This window comes from Bidens hawaiensis, unplaced genomic scaffold (genome assembly GCF_021521415.1).
Source record: "Bidens hawaiensis isolate Kalapana, Puna unplaced genomic scaffold, B.hawaiensis_p1.1 tig00010668_1, whole genome shotgun sequence".
NCBI lineage: Eukaryota > Viridiplantae > Streptophyta > Magnoliopsida > Asterales > Asteraceae > Bidens > Bidens hawaiensis.
Genome location: NW_027491816.1, coordinates 603,118 through 624,068, shown reverse-complemented (window position 1 = coordinate 624,068; position 20,951 = coordinate 603,118). Strand labels below are relative to the sequence as shown.

At 39.3% G+C, this 20,951-nt stretch overlaps 1 protein-coding gene and 1 pseudogene across 2 annotated transcripts in view; both read right to left on the bottom strand.

Annotated features, from left to right (window-relative positions):
* LOC143535846 (protein WHAT'S THIS FACTOR 9, mitochondrial-like) overlaps positions 1 to 20,951 on the bottom strand; it is a 69,835-nt pseudogene that overhangs the window by 48,459 nt on the left and 425 nt on the right. The window lies entirely within an intron of this gene.
* On the bottom strand, positions 19,700 to 20,386 carry LOC143535854 (uncharacterized). Its single transcript, XM_077029992.1, has 2 exons — positions 20,351 to 20,386; positions 19,700 to 20,206 (listed from the first exon to the last, which is right to left on the bottom strand). The coding sequence occupies exons 1-2, from the start codon at positions 20,384 to 20,386 to the stop codon at positions 19,700 to 19,702; spliced, it is 543 nt and encodes a 180-aa protein (XP_076886107.1).

Below are 20,951 nucleotides of genomic sequence, written 5' to 3'. Positions count from 1 at the left end.
ACTAAGAAGGTAATTATACTCCCACTAGCTTTCTTATACACACAAGCCTCATCAGCGTTCTTGATGAATCCAAAACTTTTGATTTCTTCATCAAAACGATGATTCCAAGTTCTAGATGCTTGTTTCAATCCATAGATTGATTTCTTTAACTTGCATACTTTATTAGGATGTTTTGGATCGACAAAACCTTCAGGCTGAACCATATAGACATCTTCCTCAAGATATCCATTTAGGAAAGCGGTCTTGACATCCATTTGCCAGATTTCATAATCATAATGTGCAGCTATGGCAAATAATATCCTAATAGACTTTAGCATTGCCACAGGCGAAAAAGTTTCATCATAATCAACCCCTTGAGTTTGAGTGAAACCTTTAGCTACAAGTCTTGCTTTATAAGTATCCAAGTTTCCATGCATATCAGTTTTCCTTTTGAAAACCCACTTACTTCCAACAGCTTTGGAGTTGAGTGGTGGTTCAACCAATTCCCAAACTTGGTTGTCATACATGGATTGCATCTCAACGTTCATGGCTTCAAGCCATTTGTCACAATCATTCTTGGACATTGCATCACGGTATGTGGTCGGTTCATCCGAATCTACCACGTAGCAACCTTCTACAAAAAAAACCATATTTTTCAGGTGGATTGCTAATTCTACCAGATCTGCGAACGTTTTGTGTGTTTTGATCAACCACTTGATCACTTTCAACAACCTCTTGTTGAGTGCTAGTATTAACCAATTGTGTATCATCTTGTGATTCTTGATCCTCATCAAATTTCACTGTTCTACTATTAGTTCCTTCCTCAAGGAACTTAGTTTCCAAGAACTTACCCTTTCGAGCAATAATAACATTTTGCTCACTAGGATCGTAAAAGTAATATCCTAAATCATCTTTAGGATAACCTATAAAGATACACTTAGTGGATCGGACTTCTAATTTGTTTGGGGTGTATTGCTTTACATAAGCTTCACAACCCCAAACTTTTAAGAATGATAGCGATGGAGCCTTTCCATGCCATACTTCAAAAGGTGTCTTCTCCACTTTCTTGGTTGGAGCCATATTCAATATGCGAACAGCGGAAAGTAAAGCATAGCCCCAAAATGATAGAGGTAAAGTGCTTCTAGCCATCATCGATCGAACCATATCTAATAGGGTACGATTTCTCCTTTCAGACACACCATTATGTTGTGGTGTTCCAGGTGGAGTAAGTTGTGAAATAATTCCACAACTCTTAAGATGATCTTGAAATACACCACTTAGGTATTCACCTCCTCTATCACTACGAAGTACTTTGATTGTTGTCTTAAGTTGTCTTTCTACTTCAGTTTTGAAGTCTTTGAACATTTCAAAAGCTTCATCTTTGTGTTTCATTAAGTACACATAACCATATCGACTATAATCGTCAATAAAGGTAATGAAGTATCTTTCACCATTCCTAGTCATTGGTCTAAAAGGACCACATACATCCGAATGTATGATACCCAATAATTCTTTTGACCTTTCAAAAGTTTTATTAAAGGGTTGCTTTGTCATTTTGCCTTGTAAACAAGATTCACATACATCAAATGAATCATACTCATTTGTTTCTAGAATACCACTCTTGCGAAGAGTTTGCATGCGATTCTTGCTTATATGTCCAAGGCGACAATGCCAAAGATAGGAATCACCCAAGTCCTTAACTTAGCCCCAAAATGCAAAGGTAAGTTTTCGACGTCTGAGTCACTGGTATCATTTCTCCATTTCCTTTTAGGAGGGGCCCTGTAAGACGGATTCACCAAATGCCCGAAGCATCTTTTGATTGGTGGCCTGGTTGGACGTTCCTTGTAAGATTTGAGACGGTTGAGAGTCTCATTTTTCATGTGGTCCAGTTTCACCACATCACCTTCGTTTTCTTTCAGTAACCCTGGTGCTTGAGTATCGACAATCATTTGCACGAACCGTGGGAACTGTAGAAACTTCTCACTTTTCCCTTGCTTCAACGTGATGTTCTCGACCATATGACCGAAAGTCATCTGAGAGAAGTTGTATGGTCGGTTCATCACCAAAGCAGCTACAGTGAACTGCATGCTTTCCCTCAGCTTGTCAAAGCTGGTTCGTTGAGGGCCCAAGCAGTGCATCACAACGTGTGCCAAATATTTGAACTCGGGGCACAAGTTGGCCTTATGAAGCAGACCGGCATTGAGGTCGCCGTCATACTTCATACGTGCGAAACATCCTCTTGTTGCAGCAGGATGTAGGGAGGTCGGGTCTGATTCATCATCTTCAAATCCACAGACTTCTCGAATGACCTGGGCAGATATAACAATTGCATGCCCTCTAACGGTGGAGCGAATAACCGACGGCACGACTGATTTGTCGTGCGTGGCATTTCTCCAAAATTCCTGTTGGATTGACATTATCGGCTCAATGACCCTCGAGATAGGTCCAAAAATCCTTGACCTCTTCAAAAACTTTATCACCGTTGCAAAGTCTTTCCCGTGGCTCGACTTTTCGTCTAGAAAAGCCACGATGTTGTGCTTGATGGACGTTTTGTACTGAGCAACCACTACTGCAACTTCAGCCATTGAATCTGTAAACTTAAACGTGTTAGAACGAACAGATATTGAAACGACTGAATGCGTTTAAACTTTTCAAATTTTCTGGACTAGTTCGATCGAACGAGTAACACATTCGATCGGTTGAGCTATTCATTCGATCGAATGAGATCTGGTTCGATCACAGACAATCGAATGAGATAGATCTTATCGTTGACTTCTGATTCGATCGAACTAGTGGTCGAATAAGTCACATTCGATCGAATAAGAAACTCGTTCGATCGAATGGACTGGTTCGACTCATTCAAACAGAAACCCAGAAACGAAGAACACCCGAACCCGGAAAACTTAAACGATCAAGAACTCGATCAAAACACGGTTAAAAACATGTAAAACTTACATTTTCGTGATCTACGTGAAAAATCGAATAATATGATCGGATCAAAAAGAGGGTTTGAGGAAAATCAATTTGAGAGCAAAAATCCGTAAAATATTTCGAATAAAACTGATCGATCGAATGAGTTTGAATATTTATACTATTTTTGGACTTATTCGATCGAACGGACTTGTTCGTTTGGACCATTCGATCGAATGAGATTCTATTCGATCGAATGAGTCTCTTCGCAACTGTTTACATTCCTCAACCACTGATTCGATCGAATCTGTTCATTCGATCGAGTTATTCGTTCGAATAGCAACCTATTCGATCGAATGAGGGAAAACATTTGAAAAATAAATTTTTAAATTTCTTATTTCCCGTCCATCGATCGTGATGCCTTTGAACCTGCACGAAAACATAAACTTTTGACATTTGGTTAGTTTTCTTAGATATTTTCCAATCCTGAGATTTTCGTTCCTACAGAACAGATAGATCATAAGACATTAGTAACAATTGAAAAATATCAGGCTCAAACATCCTTGGGTTTTCTCGTCTCTTCATTCTTTCTTTCATGCATAGCCTGTTGCACAGATGAACATTTAGCAACCTGCATGAAGTTTCTCTTTCATTCCTACACACTGGATAAACATTTAGTAGGAACAGACAGAGATCAGACTACCTGTCATGATGATTTCTCATCGATTCTTAAACAAACAGAAAAAAATAAAATAAATTAAAATAAAACTAAAATCTTTTTGGTTTTTATCAAAATATTTACAGAGAGGGACAGGGATCAGACTACCTGTCACGAGAAATAAATAAAATGAAAAATAAATAGAAATAAAATCTTTTTGGTTTTTATCAAACTATTTACAGAGAGGGACAGGGATCAGACTACCTGTCACGAGAAATAAATAAAATGAAAAATAAATAGAAATAAAATCTTTTTGGTTTTTATCAAAATATTTACAGAGAGGGGGACAGGGATCAGACAACCTGTCACGATGATTTCTCATCGTCATTTAAGCAGAATAAAATTAAAGAAAAATTAATTCAGAATAAATTTTTTTTTTTTTTTTTTTTTTTTTTTTTATAACATTCAAACTGAAATAAACAACTGTACAAAAATTTAAAACACATTATTTTTGGTTGAGAAGGATCTATAATAAGAAATCATACAGACGTATATGACTGTCTACTGAGATTTTTTTTTTTTTTTTTTTTTTTTTTTTTTTTTTTTTTTTTTTTTACGAATAAACGAAGTTAAACAAGACATAATGAATATTCTTTTTGTGAGAAAGATCCGAACAGGAATCATACTAATTACGTGACTGTCACACAGATCCGTGTTTAGCTGTATTATGACATAAAGAAACAGGTTGTGAGCATGTAAATAACTTAAAATGGTTTTCATCGTTTCTGTGATACGAGTTAGGTTCAATTATGTCTCAAAATTTAAGTGGGTATCAACTCAGAGATTATGATGCCTCCTATCTATTCTCAAAGCGTATTTGGCTTTCCCCAAGTCACCCCGAATTGACCTTGACCCATAGTGTCTGATTAAAGTTGTAAGTGTCTTCATCTGCTTCCCGTTTTCTTTCTTTCTTACTCCATGATTGAGAAGTCTTGACATTGTTAACTCTAGAATGTTTCAATCACTCATAATGTAATTTTTTTTTTTTTTTTTTTTTTTTTTTTTTTTTTTTTTTTTTTTAACATAGACTTCAGAGTAGTAAACAATTGCAAGTCCCGAATCTGGATCACTGCAGTTTCTTCACACACTATCTTTACGGGAATCAGAACACTTATGGGCTCGTGTATGACTGGGTAATCGCTTTTCTGCCTATCATTCGGAAAGATATATATGAAGACATACAAAACTCTTAAGGAGTTTCCACGTAAAATCGAGTAGATTTAGTTTGTATCACATCTACTTTTACGCACCATAAAAAGCTACCATGACACACAATGACCGTTCTAAAGCCTTTTAAGCCTAATAACTTCACTAGTTAAGCACACAGAATCAGTGTATCTATCATTTTCCAAGGTTGGATCAATTTCTCATTTTCTGAATATATATGAATGTCTTTTAAAACATATAACGTTTAAATTATTTCGCCCCGATCAAGTCAAAGTCTTCAGGTAAACGGCTATCCTGAAGATCCAATGGATCAACTGGACCGACCACATACGAGTATGTGTCCTTCTAACTAAGTATAACCGACTATTTTTCAGCGAAAGAATAAAGACCCATCAAAACCCGCCCCGATCACTTTCAGTCATCTGGTTAATGGCTATCCTCATAATCTACTAGTAGAAGTAAGGACCAACACACATCCGAAAATGTGTCCATCAAACTGAGGTAACCGACATAATTTTAAGCGATAGTGATGTATAAAAATTTAATATTTGAAAAATGAAAATAAGCTGTACAGACATAACAAATCTTTTTGATGTCTCAGTATGATAGCGTCTGTGTACTATCACCTTTCTTGTAACAAGATCAACTTCTCAAAATTTTGAAATTTTTTTAATGTTTTTGGGTTTTTGTATTTTATATTGTTTTTGGTTTTTCTTGAAACCTTTCTCCCCCTAGAATTTATAAAAAACAAAATCTTTTTGGACTTTTTCAAATTTTTAAGAAAAGAAAAAATGAAAACAATTTAAATGATATCTTCAGGAACATCATCTGATATACGTTTAACGCCGTTGATCTCTAGTAAATATAAAAACCGTGGTTTATCAAATGCTTTAGTGAAGAGATCAGCGCGTTGTTCCTGAGTGGGGATTTTTATCACATCGATTAACTTCTTTTCGTAGCAATCACGAAGGAAGTGATATCGAATTTCGATGTGCTTCGTTTTGCTAAAATGGACCGGATTTTTGGTAATTGAAATTGCAGCAGAATTATCAATATATATGGGAGTAGTAGAACATTCAATACCGTAGTCACGCATTTGTTGCTGAATCCAAATAACTTGAGAACAGCAACTGGCAGCCGCAATATATTCCGCCTCAGCTGTTGAAGTGGAGACTGACGTCTGCTTTTTGCATTGCCACGTTACTAAACGACTTCCAAAGAACTGACATCCTGCTGTTGTTGATTTGTAATCGAGTTTACAACCACCATAGTCCGAATCACTGTACGCATGTAGATCAAAGTTATCATCATGAGGATACCAAAGACCCCAATCTGGAGTACCCTTCAGATAACGCAAAATTCTTTTGACTGCAATCAGATGGGAGACCTTCGGCTTTGACTGGTAACGTGCACAGAGACACGTAGCAAACATTATGTCTGGCCGAGAAGCAGTCAGGTACATTAGAGATCCGATGATCCCTCTATAGTGAGTTGGATTGATCAATTCACCCTTCTCGTCAGGATTAATCCCGTGATTAACCTCTAAAGGAGTTCCCTGTGAAGAAGAACTCAACATCTCAAACCGTTTCAAGATGTCATTGACGTATTTTGTCTGGTGAATGAAGATACCGGAATCTTTTTGATCAACTTGAAGTCCTAAGAAGAACTTCATCTCACCCATGGAGCTCATTTCAAATTTTTCTTTCATCACTTGTTCGAACTCCTTACAAAGTGTTTTATTCGTGGACCCGAAGATGATGTCGTCCACGTACACTTGTACCATAATTAGATCTCCTTCTTTTTCTTTTGAGAATAGTGTGCAGTCAATGGTTCCCCTTCTAAACCCGTTGTTCAGAAGGTGTTTGGATAGTTCTTTATACCAAGCTCTCGGGGCTTGGTGAAGACCGTACAAAGCCTTGTTGAGCAGATAGGCTTTGTCCTTGTGATATGGGTCTTCAAAACCTGGAGGTTGTGCCACATATACGGTCTCTTCGATGTGACCGTACAAAAAGGCACTCTTGACGTCCATTTGATATACTTTGAATTTCTTGAAAGATGCATACGCCAAGAACATCCGGATTGCCTCCAAACGAGCAACCGGAGCATATACCTCATTGTAGTCTAGGCCTTCGATTTGCCTAAACCCTTGGACCACCAGGCGGGCTTTGTTGCGAACAATCACTCCACGATCGTCACGTTTACATTTTAGTACCCACTTAGTGCCAATTTTCTTCTGTCCTTTGGGGAGATCCACCAGCTTCCACACACCAAGTCTTTTAAACTGCAATAATTCCTCTTGCATGGCTGAGACCCAGTTGGAATCTTTCAGCGCATCGGTGGTGCTGTGTGGTTCTTCTTGTGCTAAGAAGCATTCATGGGCATTAAGAGCAACTGATCCTGACTCCATCATTTCTGTGTAGAGACCAAAATTCAGCTGTCGCCGAGTTTTGACACCCTGTTGAAAGTCCCCTATAATGTTGTCTTGTGGATGATCACGTTCAGTCCTAACAACCGGATTGTCAGAAACGACAACATTTTGTTCCAAGTTAGTTAAGTTCGGCTCAGGAACTGGAGCGGATTGTGGTGCCTCTGAAGTAGACGTTAGAGGCTGATCTGCATTCGGCACTTCTTGATTTGACGATGAAGGTTGTGACGTAACCTGAGTTGGTGCCGATTGTACATCATCTGCTGGAGATTCATCTTCAGATTCAGATTCGGAAGATTCTTGAACTTGATCGCTAGACTCTGTGGAGGAAGATGATGACGGACCAGGATGAGTTGAAGATTGCAAAGATTCATCAGGAGGTGCATTTTGCGCCTCATACATCATTTGAATAGCAATCTCATACAGATTGAATGACTTGAACAGTTTGTCATAATCAAACAACCAGTCTTCTCCTGTCCCCTTGGCTGGTTCTGTGTAGCGTTGAACATCGACATGGTACCATTCTTCAACTAATTTTGTTGTTCTGTTGAAGACCCTTTTGAGAGGTATGCTGTAACCCAGAAAATAGCCGTTGATGATCTTCTCCTCGAACTTATTATCGACTTGCCTTTTAAGTAACGTGCAAAGAGCCCCGAATGGTTCCAGGTGCTCTAAGTTAGGCCTTCGTCGTTGAAGAAGCTCGAAACTTGTCTTGCCGTGGCGCTTGACGATGCCTACCCGATTTAATGTGAAACAGGCGTTGGCAATTGCCTCACTCCAAAACGTAACAGGTAACACTGAGTCGGCTAACATTGTTCTTGCTGTCTCGATTAACGTACGATTTTTCCTTTCAGCAACCCCGTTCATTTGTGGAACATATGGGGCACTGAACTCCTGAACGATCCCTTTTTCTTTGCAGAAATTTTCAACATTCGCATTTTTAAATTCTGTACCGTTATCTGACCGCATTCTTCGAACCTTCAGATTGTATTGAGACTCAATAGTTGTAACCAGCAGTTGTATACACCCAAACGTTTCTGATTTTACTTTCAAGAAAAACACCCAAGAGAATCTAGAATATTCATCAGTAACCACTAGACAGTATGAGTGCCCAGAGATACTTTTGACGCTTATTGGGCCAAAAAGATCCATATGAAGGAGTTCCAACGGAATATCAATTGAGTGGAAACTCTTAGACTTGTGGGACCTTTTTATCTGCTTTCCGGCTTTGCACTTCACACATGAATCAGGGAGACGAAAACTTCTCAGATTAACTCCCTCAACTAGTCTGCGGTGCACAAGCTTGTTCATGTTCCTGACATTTATGTGTCCCATCCGTCTATGCCATAAGACAGTATCACGTTCGGATGCCTTGGACACGAAACATGTCGCCGTTGGAGACGTTGACCCTGCCTTAGCCATATCCAGAATGTAAAGATCACTCTGGCGTGCAGCTGACATTAAAACCTTGTCTTCAGGAAAGTTGAAATCCTTAGGCAAGATGTGGCAATCTCGGTCGTCAAACATAACTTTGAAACCTTTGTCGCAGATTTGACTTATCGACAACAGGTTGTTCTCCAACTCTTTGATGAAATTTACTTTCTCAAACGAAATTCGCCCATTAGACACCATTCCTTGGGCCGTGATATAACCTCCTTGATTTCCTGCAAAGGAAACTGCACCTCCTTTTATTTGTCTGACACTTGAAAGGAGATTCATGTTTCCAGTCATGTGCCTGGAAGCTCCTGAGTCTATGATCCACATGTTGAATCTTGGATCATATAGAGCAACCTGCACACAAAAACAAAAGGTTTAAATATCATTGGAAACCCAAGCCCTTAAGGTCTTGGGTTTTCCATCTTCATCACGAATGAACAATTCAATCCATTTACCCTCATTAACACTGTTTTCAGATTTGACGTTGTTATCAACAGTGTTAGTTTTCTTAGGTTTCCAAAAGTCAGTCTTCTTCTCAGCATGTTTGAGATAGCTGGTTGAAGACTGAGTTTCACTTGTCGAAGTGGAAACACTTGGATCTGAGGGGTTTGGGGATTGGTGTGGTGAGGTTGGCTGAGGTTTCCGAGGAGAAACCGACCTCGGTGTGTGAAACCGTTCTTGACCTTGAATGTCAATGGTCGGTCGCCTCCTAGGAGGTGACTTGACATACCTCGGATCCGGAGTCGATATGTACTGCTTAGGATCCGTGTACTTATAGCAAAATCTTGCTATATGCCCTACCTCTCCACACGAAAAACAGTAGTTTCTCCCCCTTTGACTTGGTGGAGAGAAATAACTCTGGTTTTGTCTGTTATCATAGTACCCCCTGGATTTGACATTTTGGGGTGAAGTTTGTCTAGGAGGGTGTTTTGGGAAATTATGTTTTTCATTAACGTTACCCTCCTTTACAAACTGGGTACTATGTTCCACATAGACTTTCTCAGATTTAGGATTAAACTTTTTCTTCTGAGAACTTCTTGTTGTTGTTGCCTTTGACTTAGATGGTGGTGGGCCCGATTTAGTTGTGGAACCTAACTCTGTGGCATCAACATTTTGTTTGGACTCAGGAGCCGGGTCAATGACTTCTTTACCCTTAGACTTAGAAATTTGGTTTGTGTCCTCGGGTATATAATCATTTGATTCATCATCCGGCACAGCTCCTGGTGTGCTTGAAAATTGATTCAGGATCGGGGGTGGGACATTGTTATATCCCACGCCTCTTTCCTTTTTGCCTCGGAACTCGGGAATAATGTGTTCTAATAAATAAGATGAATTTGAGTAACTTTTTAATTTGAAATTCAATGATTCAAAATCAGCTTTCAAGTTTTCCAATTCTTTTTTCAAAACATTATTCTTATTTATGTGAAAATTGATAGAGTCTTGTTGATTCAGAACACATATTTCAAGTTCCTTGTTCTGACGCTTAAGGCTATCAATCTTTTCTTTAAAAACAGACTCTTTCTGCTTCCAAGCCTTATTCTGTGCAAGCGCGTCAGTCAGTTCCATTAAAGATCTTGAGGCTGCTTGTTTGTAAGCCTCGAGATCTTCAATTCTCTCTTTTAGAGATTGAATTTCTTGTTCATACAATTCACATTTTAAACATTTAACATTTTCTGGTTTGGGAGTTGATGGGTTAGAACTTACCTTGGCATTTGATGTCTCTGCCATGAATGCAAAGCAAAGATTCCCAGCTTTTTCCAGAAACGATGCAGAAGTTGCTTTAGACTCTACTTCGTTGACTTCTTCAACTTTAGCAGCCTCTGCGGGAATTGTCGAACATGGAGATGTTTGAGGAACATTTGACTCTTTTTCGTGATCCTCCTTAATCTCCAAAGATACCACTTCAACCTCAGGTTCTCCTTCATGGACTTCAGCAGCTGGTTCATCGACAGACTCTGTTTCAGAGTTTTCATCTACTACTGTGACATCAGCCATGTTGATGCTCAAGTTCCATGTCTCGCCTTCATCCCCTTGAACTGCAAGAGCAGTTTCGTTGTTGATGTCGACGTTGTTTGCTGCGGTTTGATTTTGAGGGACCAGTTGTCTCTCAAGGTTGACAGTTGCAGCTGCTGCAGCAGGAGTGGATGATGATGAAGTGGTTCGGAAGGGATATTGGTGACCTTCCCTTCTTGGCTTCGAGCACTCCTTGGCAAAGTGACCAAGTTCGCCACAGTTGTAGCATTTTACTTTGTTTTTATCAAAGCCGAACTTGGATTTGTTGTTTATTGAGAGGGCCTGACCTGTTTTCTTCGTCCACTTTCTGGCCCTTCGGAACGCACTGCCAAGAGCCCACATAATGTCTATGCGTTCCATATCATCTTCGTCAAGCTGTTCATAGTCATCGCTGTCCAGATGACTATTTCCTAGCTTACCCGCCACCATTAAACTGTAGGACTCAATTATCGTGCCTAGAGTTGCCATGTGTTCTTTGGCAACCTCCACTGTTACTGTTCCCAAGCCTTCAGTATTCAACGTTGCTTTCTCCGTTGACTTGGGTCCGGAGTTAGTACTTGAGTTTCCAGAAGTTGATAGTGGGACGGAAGATCTCGTTTCAGTCCCCTTTGATTGATTTGACGTTGAGGAGACAAAAGCAGTCTTCATCGGAGCATGATCAGTTGAATCTGACAAAGGAGGTTTTGACATGTAAAGTGATTTGTCAGAAGTTGATCTCGGTTTTCTGGAAGAGGCTCTTAGTTCAGCCTCTTCGTGTCTGATTTCTTTAATAAAATCAGACAGGAGAATCGTCTCCAGCTGATGACTTCTTCTCATTACTGTCAGGAAGGTGCTCCAGCTAGGTGGAAGTCCTTGTGCAAGACATCTAACTTTCTCAGTCCCTGTAGTTTTGACGTTATAGGACTTGAGTTCTGACATTAGATGGTAAAATCTCGACAGTAACGACTCAATATCTTCTCCCGACTCTGGACTAAACAGATCAAATTCACGCTTGAGCTCCCGTGCGTGAATTTCTCTAAGGGAATCAGATCCTTCACATCGGTCAACCAGTGCGTTCCAAAGAGTTGACGCTGTAGTAAACTGGTTAAACTGATGAAAAAGATCAGTGGAGAGTGCTTGTGATAGTAAGGAGAAGGCTTTCTTCTCAGCATCGAAGGCTATCTTTTGTTCTTCAGATAGCCTAAAGTAACTCAACGACTCACCATCATCATTCGTTGGATGCACCCAACTTGTCTGGACAGCTTCCCAAAGTCCAGGATTTACACCTGTAAGATGAATCTGGAATCGTGTCTTCCAGGTAGTAAAGTCGTTTAATGTCATCAGCTTTGGTGGCTTGTTGTAGCTTCCCGATTCAGAATCGCTTTCGAGAATCGATTGGATCCTCTTGTTGGTACTCGAACTTGAAGCCATTTTTGATCCTTTGGTTAACTTTGAACTGTTGATCGAATGAGTCTGGTTCGATCGGACGAGTGCCTTATTCGATCGAATATGTTCTGATTCGATCGAATGTCTCTCTGGAAAACCGAACTGATCTTCTGAAAGTTATTCGATCGAATGTGTAACTGGTTCGATCGAATGGGTTAACAGATTCGATCGATTGAGTGTATGGTTTGATCGAACGGGTTCTGACAGTCGAATAAGACAGTGATCGAATGGACGGATCGAATGTGTGACTTATTCGATCAACTGGAGACTGGTTCGATCGAATGAACGAATCTGGTTCGATCGAATGAACTTGGAGTATTTCTAGGCGGGAAAAACTGATTCGGTCCAAGTTCAAACTGGTTCGATCGAATAGGAGGGCTATTCGATCGAATGAGTTCCAAAAATAGACTGGTTCGATCGGAAAATCTGGAAATTCCAAAATTAGGAGATTTTGACGGATTTTCGAATTTTGAACCACAAACACGAATCTTAGAAGATCAAGGAGCAAAGTAAGATCAAAATGAGACTTTTAACACAAAAACAGATGAACACCAACCAAAAAACGGATCAAACACACCAAAAACACGAAGAACACGAAGAACGCGAAGAACGTTCTTGACGAAACTCGAACTTTTAACACACTTTTCCAAGATCAAAACACCAAAATATGACAATTTTAACAGTTTTTGACAAGAACACGACGAACACCAAGATCAAAAACACCAAAAATTCGGAATTTTCCGGCAAAAATTACGATTTTCACGAGAAAAACACGAATTTCACCACAAATCTAACGTGAATCAAGAACCAAAGGCTCTGATACCACTTTGTCGGACCGGTGCGGGACACGGTTTCCCAACGATTCACGGGGCAACGTGTTAGAGTGCGGAATCCTCTAACACGGCGATTCGGTGGTGATCAACAACGCGCGGTAACGATTCCTAAGACGGTTTGACACCTAGGGACGGAGGAAAGGACCGACACGTGAAGAACGGGCAGAGAGTATTTCAGCAGAGTGGTGGTTCGTGACTGTGTGTAGAATGTATGCTCTCTTGTGAAATTTCCTAAGTTTCGTTTATATATCGAAAACTGGTTCGATCGAATGAGTCTCTCATTCGATCGAACGAGACCTGGTTCGATCGAATCAGTCACTGATTCGATCGAATCAGTTTCTTTTGACATTTTCAGTCCGTTAACTTAGTTTCACGATCGTTATCTTCATATCGAACCATCCTGATAGAACTGGGGACATACACATGACATTTCATGTCCTAACAACTAATGTCCCCTTTGTTGAGTTGTTTACTTCTTTTGAACCCCTGCAACAAATTGCAAATGTGAGTTCCACATCCGGTATCAAGTACCCATGTATTTGAAGAAATAACATTTAGTTCAATATGTATAGTAAAGATAATACCTGAGGTATGCCCCGCATCCCTCTTATCTTTTAACGCATTGAGATAGGTCGGACAATTCCTTTTCCAATGACCTATCTCTCCACACTCAAAGCATGGATCTTGCGCCGCAACCTTTTGCTTTTTTTCCTTCGGTTTGATGGGCGTGATGGCTTTCCTCTTTCCCTTTCCTTGAACGTGGCCCTTGCCCTTAGCAACACTTGCTTTGGGGTTGGAGTTATGTCCCCTTTTCCCTTCATTGATTGTTAGAACGGGTAAAACCCTTTTACCCATTCCCGCTTCGGCCGTTCTTAGCATTGCGTGAAGCTCACCAATGCTTTTGTCCCATCCATTCATGTTATAATTCATGACAAAGGTTTCAAACCTTTTGGTCAAAGAGTTGAGGATCAAATCCGTAGCCAACTCATTAGACACGGGACAATTCAACCTACGAAGCTTTTCGATGTAGCTTTTCATCTTTAGGACATAAGATGAGACGCTTTGGGTTTCCTCCATACGACATGCATGAAACGCTCGAACCGTTTCGAAACGTTCCGCTCTAGCTTGTTGAAGAAACATTTCCTTCAATTGAGTTATCATGTCGTATGCCCCATGATGCTCGAAATCCTTTTGGATTTCGGGAATCATAGTCCCTAACATGAGGCAAGAGGCTTGCACCGAATCTTTGGTGTACTTGACCCAATCGTTATACGCCTCCTCATCTTCCACGTTAGGCTCATCGGGAATGGGATCGTCTAAGACATATGATATCTCTTCTTGTTTGAGAACTATTCTTAAGTTGCGATACCAATCCATAAAGTTATTATGGTTTAGACGATCCTTTTCAAGGATGGTTCTTAAGGATAGGTTACGGGTGTTATGGGTAGAGGTGTTTGCATTGTTAGCGGCCATCTACAAAAATTTAACAAAGTTTTATTTTAGTATTATAAACAATTTAATTATTAATACCCTTTTATTCCAAATTTTAAAATAATAATTAAATTCTAGAATCCAACGATAAATCAAATTTCGGTTAGGTGACCTTTATCCCGTTATTTGATTTAACAAGGTAGTCAATCTTGACAATTGCAACCCTTTGCAACTTCTAGAGGTATGGGACCATTCGAAATCCTTATTTCGTGTTGGCATGTTTATCCCATCAACACCATTGGATCCTATGCTTAGGTGACCTTTATCACATGGTTTCCAATTCAAGTCGTCCTACTTGTATAAACATGTAAGATTAACATACAAGTGGTTAGGTGACCTTTATCCCACAAATATGTTAATATTACCCTAAGTATATTAGTTTGCTCAAAATGGTTAGGTGACCTTTATCCCATTTAAAGTTCCCTAATACGTTAAGTGTCATACAAAAGGATGGTGTAAGACTTGTTTCCTTGGTAATTATGAAAAAGGGATTTTAAGTTTTCCAATATTCTAGTTTGAAAAACATTATGCCATATCCTAACATGCATTTAGTAATATGGCGATTTTGAAAACCAATTTTCAAGGTTCAAGTTATAATAAAACCAATTTTATTATATGTGAGTAATCGCTTAGTTTTAATAAACCCATTTAATTAAACTAATTGACGCGATATTACCAAATATATATTAGAACCCGTTTTATGCTTGTTGTCGTTCCTATGTGACGGTTTGGATATCCTAATATCTATCAACCACACATTACAATAAGTAAAACAAACAACCAAGCAAACACATGCAAAATATAGTCATAACCGAGAACCGCTAAGTTTGACCATACTTGTTAGCCGAAACAAGTATAGGTCATAAGTCACACCTAAGGGACAAAACATGACACAAGGATGGAATGTTGACTCCCACTTGACCTTGCATCCAAATGCTTCAAGTATCCTTTCCAAGTTGTTGTGTTCTTGTTGGGCTTGTTAATGGGCTCCAAACTTCCAAAAGTCTTCTTGGGCCCAAGAGTGAAATTTATGGGCCTAATGGGCTTGAATCCCATGATGGGCCGGTGAGGCCCAACAAGCCCAAAATTTCGGTCCAAGGCCCAAATCCACCAATTCTTGCATCTTCAATTTTTACAAAATGTATCCTAATACATATTTTTCTAAAAAAAAGAAAATGCAACTAATCTATTTATTACAAACCAACTTATGAATAAATAAATTACACAAGCCTAAGATTATGAATTATTACAACCATATTGAATAATAAACATAATCAACATACACAAACAACAATCAACACATCCAAGGTCTAGGTTTCGGTTATGACACATCCAAACATACCAAATGTTCTAAGCATGCAACCTAAGCAACCAATGCCCTAAATCACCAAAAGGAATCGGCCCCCCCCCCCCAAGAGGCTACGGCCCATCTTATTATTATTATTTTTTATTTTCAACATCCAAATGTTATTAATGGTTTCCTAAGATCTTTCATGCATGTCAAGATCTTACAAATCCATGAGGGGTAAAATCCACCCAAATTTCGGACCCCTTTTTCACCCATGAAAAACCCGAAATCTATGAACATGTAAGAAGCATAAGTCCTTGTAACCGGCTCTTGATGCCATTGTTGGTTTTTATACAAGATTATCAAAGTTCAAGTTAACCAAATTTAACTAGAAAACGCAACGGAAGCTTAGATTTTAAAACTTGTTATAAACATACCATTATGTTAAAACTAAAAACCAATGAACAAGGATCAAAATTACAAGAACAAGATGCTCACAAAATGTAAATTGTACCTTCTTCTACCTTTAGAAGAACAAGCAAGTTGTTGAAGATGATGGTGGATGAATGGCAAGCCTCCAAAGAAGAAGACCTCAAGAGTGTGATACCCCAAGCTATTTGTGATAACACCAAGTTGATTGCTAGGAATTATGAACACCAAAACAAGCTCACCAAGCTCTCCCAAAATCCCCAAATGAGCCGTGGGGTGTATAGAGAGAAAAGAGTTTGAAAAATTCAAAAGTTTACTTGAGAATCCAAGAAGGGGACAAGACTCAAATGCATGTAATTTGAATGGAGATATAAAGGGATGGTCAACACAAAAGGACAAAACATTTGGTTGGACCAAAACCTCCACCCACATGGGGTGGCCGGTTTTTTTTTTTTTTTTTATTTATTTTATAGTTGTTTTGTTTTAACATTTAAAACATCTCCATTTATTTTATAAAACTCATTTTTATAAAATGCACATACATTTATGTAATTATTTAACCAATTAAATAATTATTTTATATAAACAAATTATCCAGATAATTTATTTAAATCCTCAAGTGTGTTTGTTTAGAAAACCAATTTTCTAAACACGTAGTGTTCGGTATTCGTTTAAATGATCAAATCATTAAAGAATACATTTGGTGTCGTCTAGCTTGTTATTGGGTATGACCCGACTTGGATCAAACACAGTTAGCCACATTAGTATAAGTATGTGTCTCGGGCACACGTAATTCCAACAAAGTTGTCGTAATTGCCAATTATAAATGGTAGCTAGACTTAGCACCACTCGAATCGTAGAGGCTTTAACAACGGGACTAAAGGTATGGGAAAAATCTAGTCGGGGTACTTGTGTGAAGCATTGAGCTACTAGGCGGGCTTTGTAGTGATCAAGGGAACCATCTGCTTTATATTTAATACGATAAATCCATTTAGAGCCAATAATATTAGATTGGTTGGGTCGTTTGACAAATTCCCATGTGTCGTTGTTACCGAGAGCAGCGAGTTCATCGTTCATGGCCGATACCCATTTAGGATTTTTGGAGGCGGTTTTAAAGCCTTTGGGAATATCCACAGCAAACAAGGCATGTTGTTAATGGTTTGAGGAGAAGTTACTTAAATCTGCAAAATGTTTGGGCTTATAGATTCCGGATTTGGAGTGTGTAGTCATTGAGTGTGATGAAGATATGGGAGGGGGCTGAATTGGTTGAGATGGGACGGTAATGGATTGGGAAGAGGAAGAAGGTGATGGCGGGGTCGTTTGGGTTATGGATGGACTTGGTGAAATGGTTGAAGAGGAGACAGATTGTGATTAAGGTTGGTCTGGGGTGTTGGGTAGGGTGTAGGCTTGACTAGATGGTAGGCTTGGAGTTGGGATGGATGGATGGATTGTTGTCAGGACAAAGGGAACTGTTTGTTGACTCTGTTTGTTTTGTGGAGGAAGATTTATTAAATTGAGGTTCTGATGTTGGACATGTTTTGTGTGTATGTTTAGTGGGGAGATGGGGTTTTGGTGGATGGATGGAGTCTTCATAACTGGAAAATAAAAGCTTGGTTTCATCCACATTGGAAATAATACCGGAAAATGGAAATGTGTCTTCATTGAATTTAGCATGGCGAGTTATATAAACACGTGAAGTAGTGTGGTCAAGACACTGATATCCTTTGTGTTTAGGACTATAACCAATGAATATGCAAGGAGCACTTCTTGGTAGAAGTTTATGTTTTACATAGTCCCGGAGATACGGAAAGACTCGGCATCCGAACACTCAAAAATTTTCATATGAGGGAGGTTGCTTAAAATGAACCTCATATGGATATTTATTTTCAAGAAGAGGTGTTGGGAGCCGATTGATGATGTAGGTGGCAAATGTAAAAGCATCTAGCCACAAATTTGCCGGTGCATTGTAATTGAACATCATGGCTAGACTCGTTTCGGTAATGTGACGGTGTTTACGTTCGGCCCGTCCATTTTGTTGGGGTGTGTGAGGACATGAAAGTCTATGTTGAATGCCCCTTTGTCGAAAGAGATTTTGAACTCGGTTGTTTGTAAACTCGGTTCCACCATCACTTTGGAAAACTTTAACGGAACTAGAAAATTGATTTTCAACAAATGTTAGGAATGTTGTGAGTACGTTAAAAAATCGGATTTGAACTTCAATGGGTAAAACCAAGTAAAACGGGAAAAATCATCCACAAATATAACATAATATAAGTATCCATCGGAGGATAGGATGATACTGGTGCGGGACCCCAAAGATCACAATGAATCAAATATAACACGTTTGTAGATCGTTTAGTATTTTCAATAAAGGGCAAACGATGTGCTTTAGATAATTGACACGAAGAACATAATCCCGGTTTGGGTAATAAAGATGTAACAAACACATGTCCAAGTTTATTCAAAATAGAGATAACATCAAATGTGACATGCCCTAATCGACTATGCCATTTATCAAAAGAAGCACGGAGGTGAGGAACAACGAGAGCTGCAACAAGAGACTTGTGACCTTGGGAAGAACATAAAACCCGTTTTCATAGGTTCCTCTAGCGATGACCACTGCCGTTTTTCGGTCCTGAATATGAAAGAAATGATTAGAAAATAAGACATCAACGGGTGAATCATTGGTTAATCTACTAACTGAAAGTAGATTTTTTGTGAGATGGGGAACGACAAGCACATTTTGTAAGGGTATAGTATTATTTAGTTTAGTTGAACCGATTTGTGTTACGGGTAACGATTGACCATTACCAAAGGTGACATGCGTATTACCAGATTCGGCATACGAGTCATCGAGACCTTCTGAGGATCGAAGTAGGGATGAGATCGGGACCGTACCTGTACCTATGTCCGTACCTGTACCCAAAAGTACCCGTACCTAAAATCAATAAATCTTGGTACCCATACCCGTATCCGAATTATATGGTACGGGTACGGGTACGGGTACATGTACTTTGAGTACGGTACTCGCTTTGGTACCTCTTTGTTATTTTTTTAAAAACAATCTCCACTAAACTCGGTAACAGTACGATATCGACAATTAATCATCTATAATACCAAAACCGTAATACCACAACCAAAACATAATAGCAAAACTAAAAATGAAACAAATCAGCCATAATATAAATTCCATTCCCTTTTCCTTTTCTTAGTTTATTGTTTTCTCAATTTCTATATAAAAACAAAAGAGAAATTAATACATGTTATTTGATTATATACACATGAAATAAAAATATGCGAATACACAATATATGAATATACACATATAAATTGAGAATGAACTTATTCAACTAATATATATTATGTTTTAAAAATCTCGCTTAAAAGTTAAGTCATAAGTGTTGGAAACCCAATAAAAGCCCCTACATATTCTAACGGGTACCAGTACCCGTAATACCCGTACCTGTACCCGAAAGTACCTGTACCTATAATCAGTAAACTTGCGTACCCATACCCGTACCCAATAGACACATACAGGTACAGGTACGGGTACGGGTATTTAGGAAAGAAAGCTCATCCCTAGATCAGAGCATATGAACAGTAGCTCCGGAGTCGGCTGTCCAATCGGGTGTATTTGGAGTAATATGACATTGTGCATGGAATGCTTGAGCGAGATTGGCGTCAAGAGGAACAACTCGTTGAGCATAACTAGCAAGAGAGGGACATGCACTAGCATAGTGTCCATCTTTTCTACACAACTGGCAATGTGGTGGACGTCTGGTGTTGGTGACACGACCACGACCAGAAGACGAACCCCGGAATCTACCTCGCTGAGATGAGTCACGAGGCGATTTGGAGTGTGATGAGAACTGGCTTGACTGAGCCGAAAAAGTTGCTTGAGGGGTTGAGTGTCCGTTTAGGGTTTCAAGGAAAATTTCATGATTTTCTGCTTGCGCAAGAAGATCACGGAATGGTGGTGCGGGTTTAATTGTTCTCTGGGCAGTGGAGAACATCTCAAAAGAGGAGCCAAGGCCACAGAGAAACGAGTGGCGTTTATCTTCATCACGAACTGGTTCACCAATGGCGGCCAACTGGTCACAAATTGACTTGAATTTTCAACCATAATCGGAGACCGTGGAGTTTCCCTTCGTTAGTTAATTGTGGAGAGAATCATGAAGGTTATGGATGTGTTCTGGAGATTGGTAGTTATAGGCATGCTCAAGGGCTTGCCAAACCTGATAAGCTAAGGAATAGCCAATGGCTTCGGCCATGGCTTCTTATGTGAGGGTTGATTGAATAAGTAACATAACCTGTTGATCGGCTTCTTTCCAATTAATGAAATCGGGATTTGGAACATTTTTGTTGTCAGAGATTATGGATTCTGGTGGTGCAGGGGAGCCGTCAATGTGAGAAAGAAGGCTAAGATATGAAAGAACCGGATAGTGATGAGATGTAGGAAGGTGTGCAGAGGGGCGGTGGTTGGATCAGAGGAGGAGGCAGATATGAGTCATGGTGATTAGGGTTAAAAGAAAAATCACTTTGTATCCGGCCCTCTATATTCTTATTAGAACACTATTTTCATCTTTAAAGATGATCATATAATTTTCATGTTTATAGTAAAGAAAAGTCAACCCTCTTGGCATTCAAGATCAGTTTTTAAACTCTCATTTCCAGGTACTACGATATTTGATATGCAGATTAAAACAGCACGTAACCTTAAAGTCAACAGATCGAAATTAAGAAAGAATCTTGGCATTCAAGATCAGTTTTTAAACTCTCATTTCCAGGTACTACGATATTTGATATGCAGATTAAAACAGCACGTAACCTTAAAGT

Bases quoted from the DNA above. Each gene is read 5' to 3' on its own strand.
- LOC143535854 (XM_077029992.1), bottom strand. From the start codon at position 20,386: ATGGCCGAAGCCATTGGCTATTCCTTAGCTTATCAG. The intron at 20,207-20,350 runs GTTTGGCAAGCC...ATTTGTGACCAG, and splicing joins GCTATTCCTTAGCTTATCAG to TTGGCCGCCATTGGTGAACC.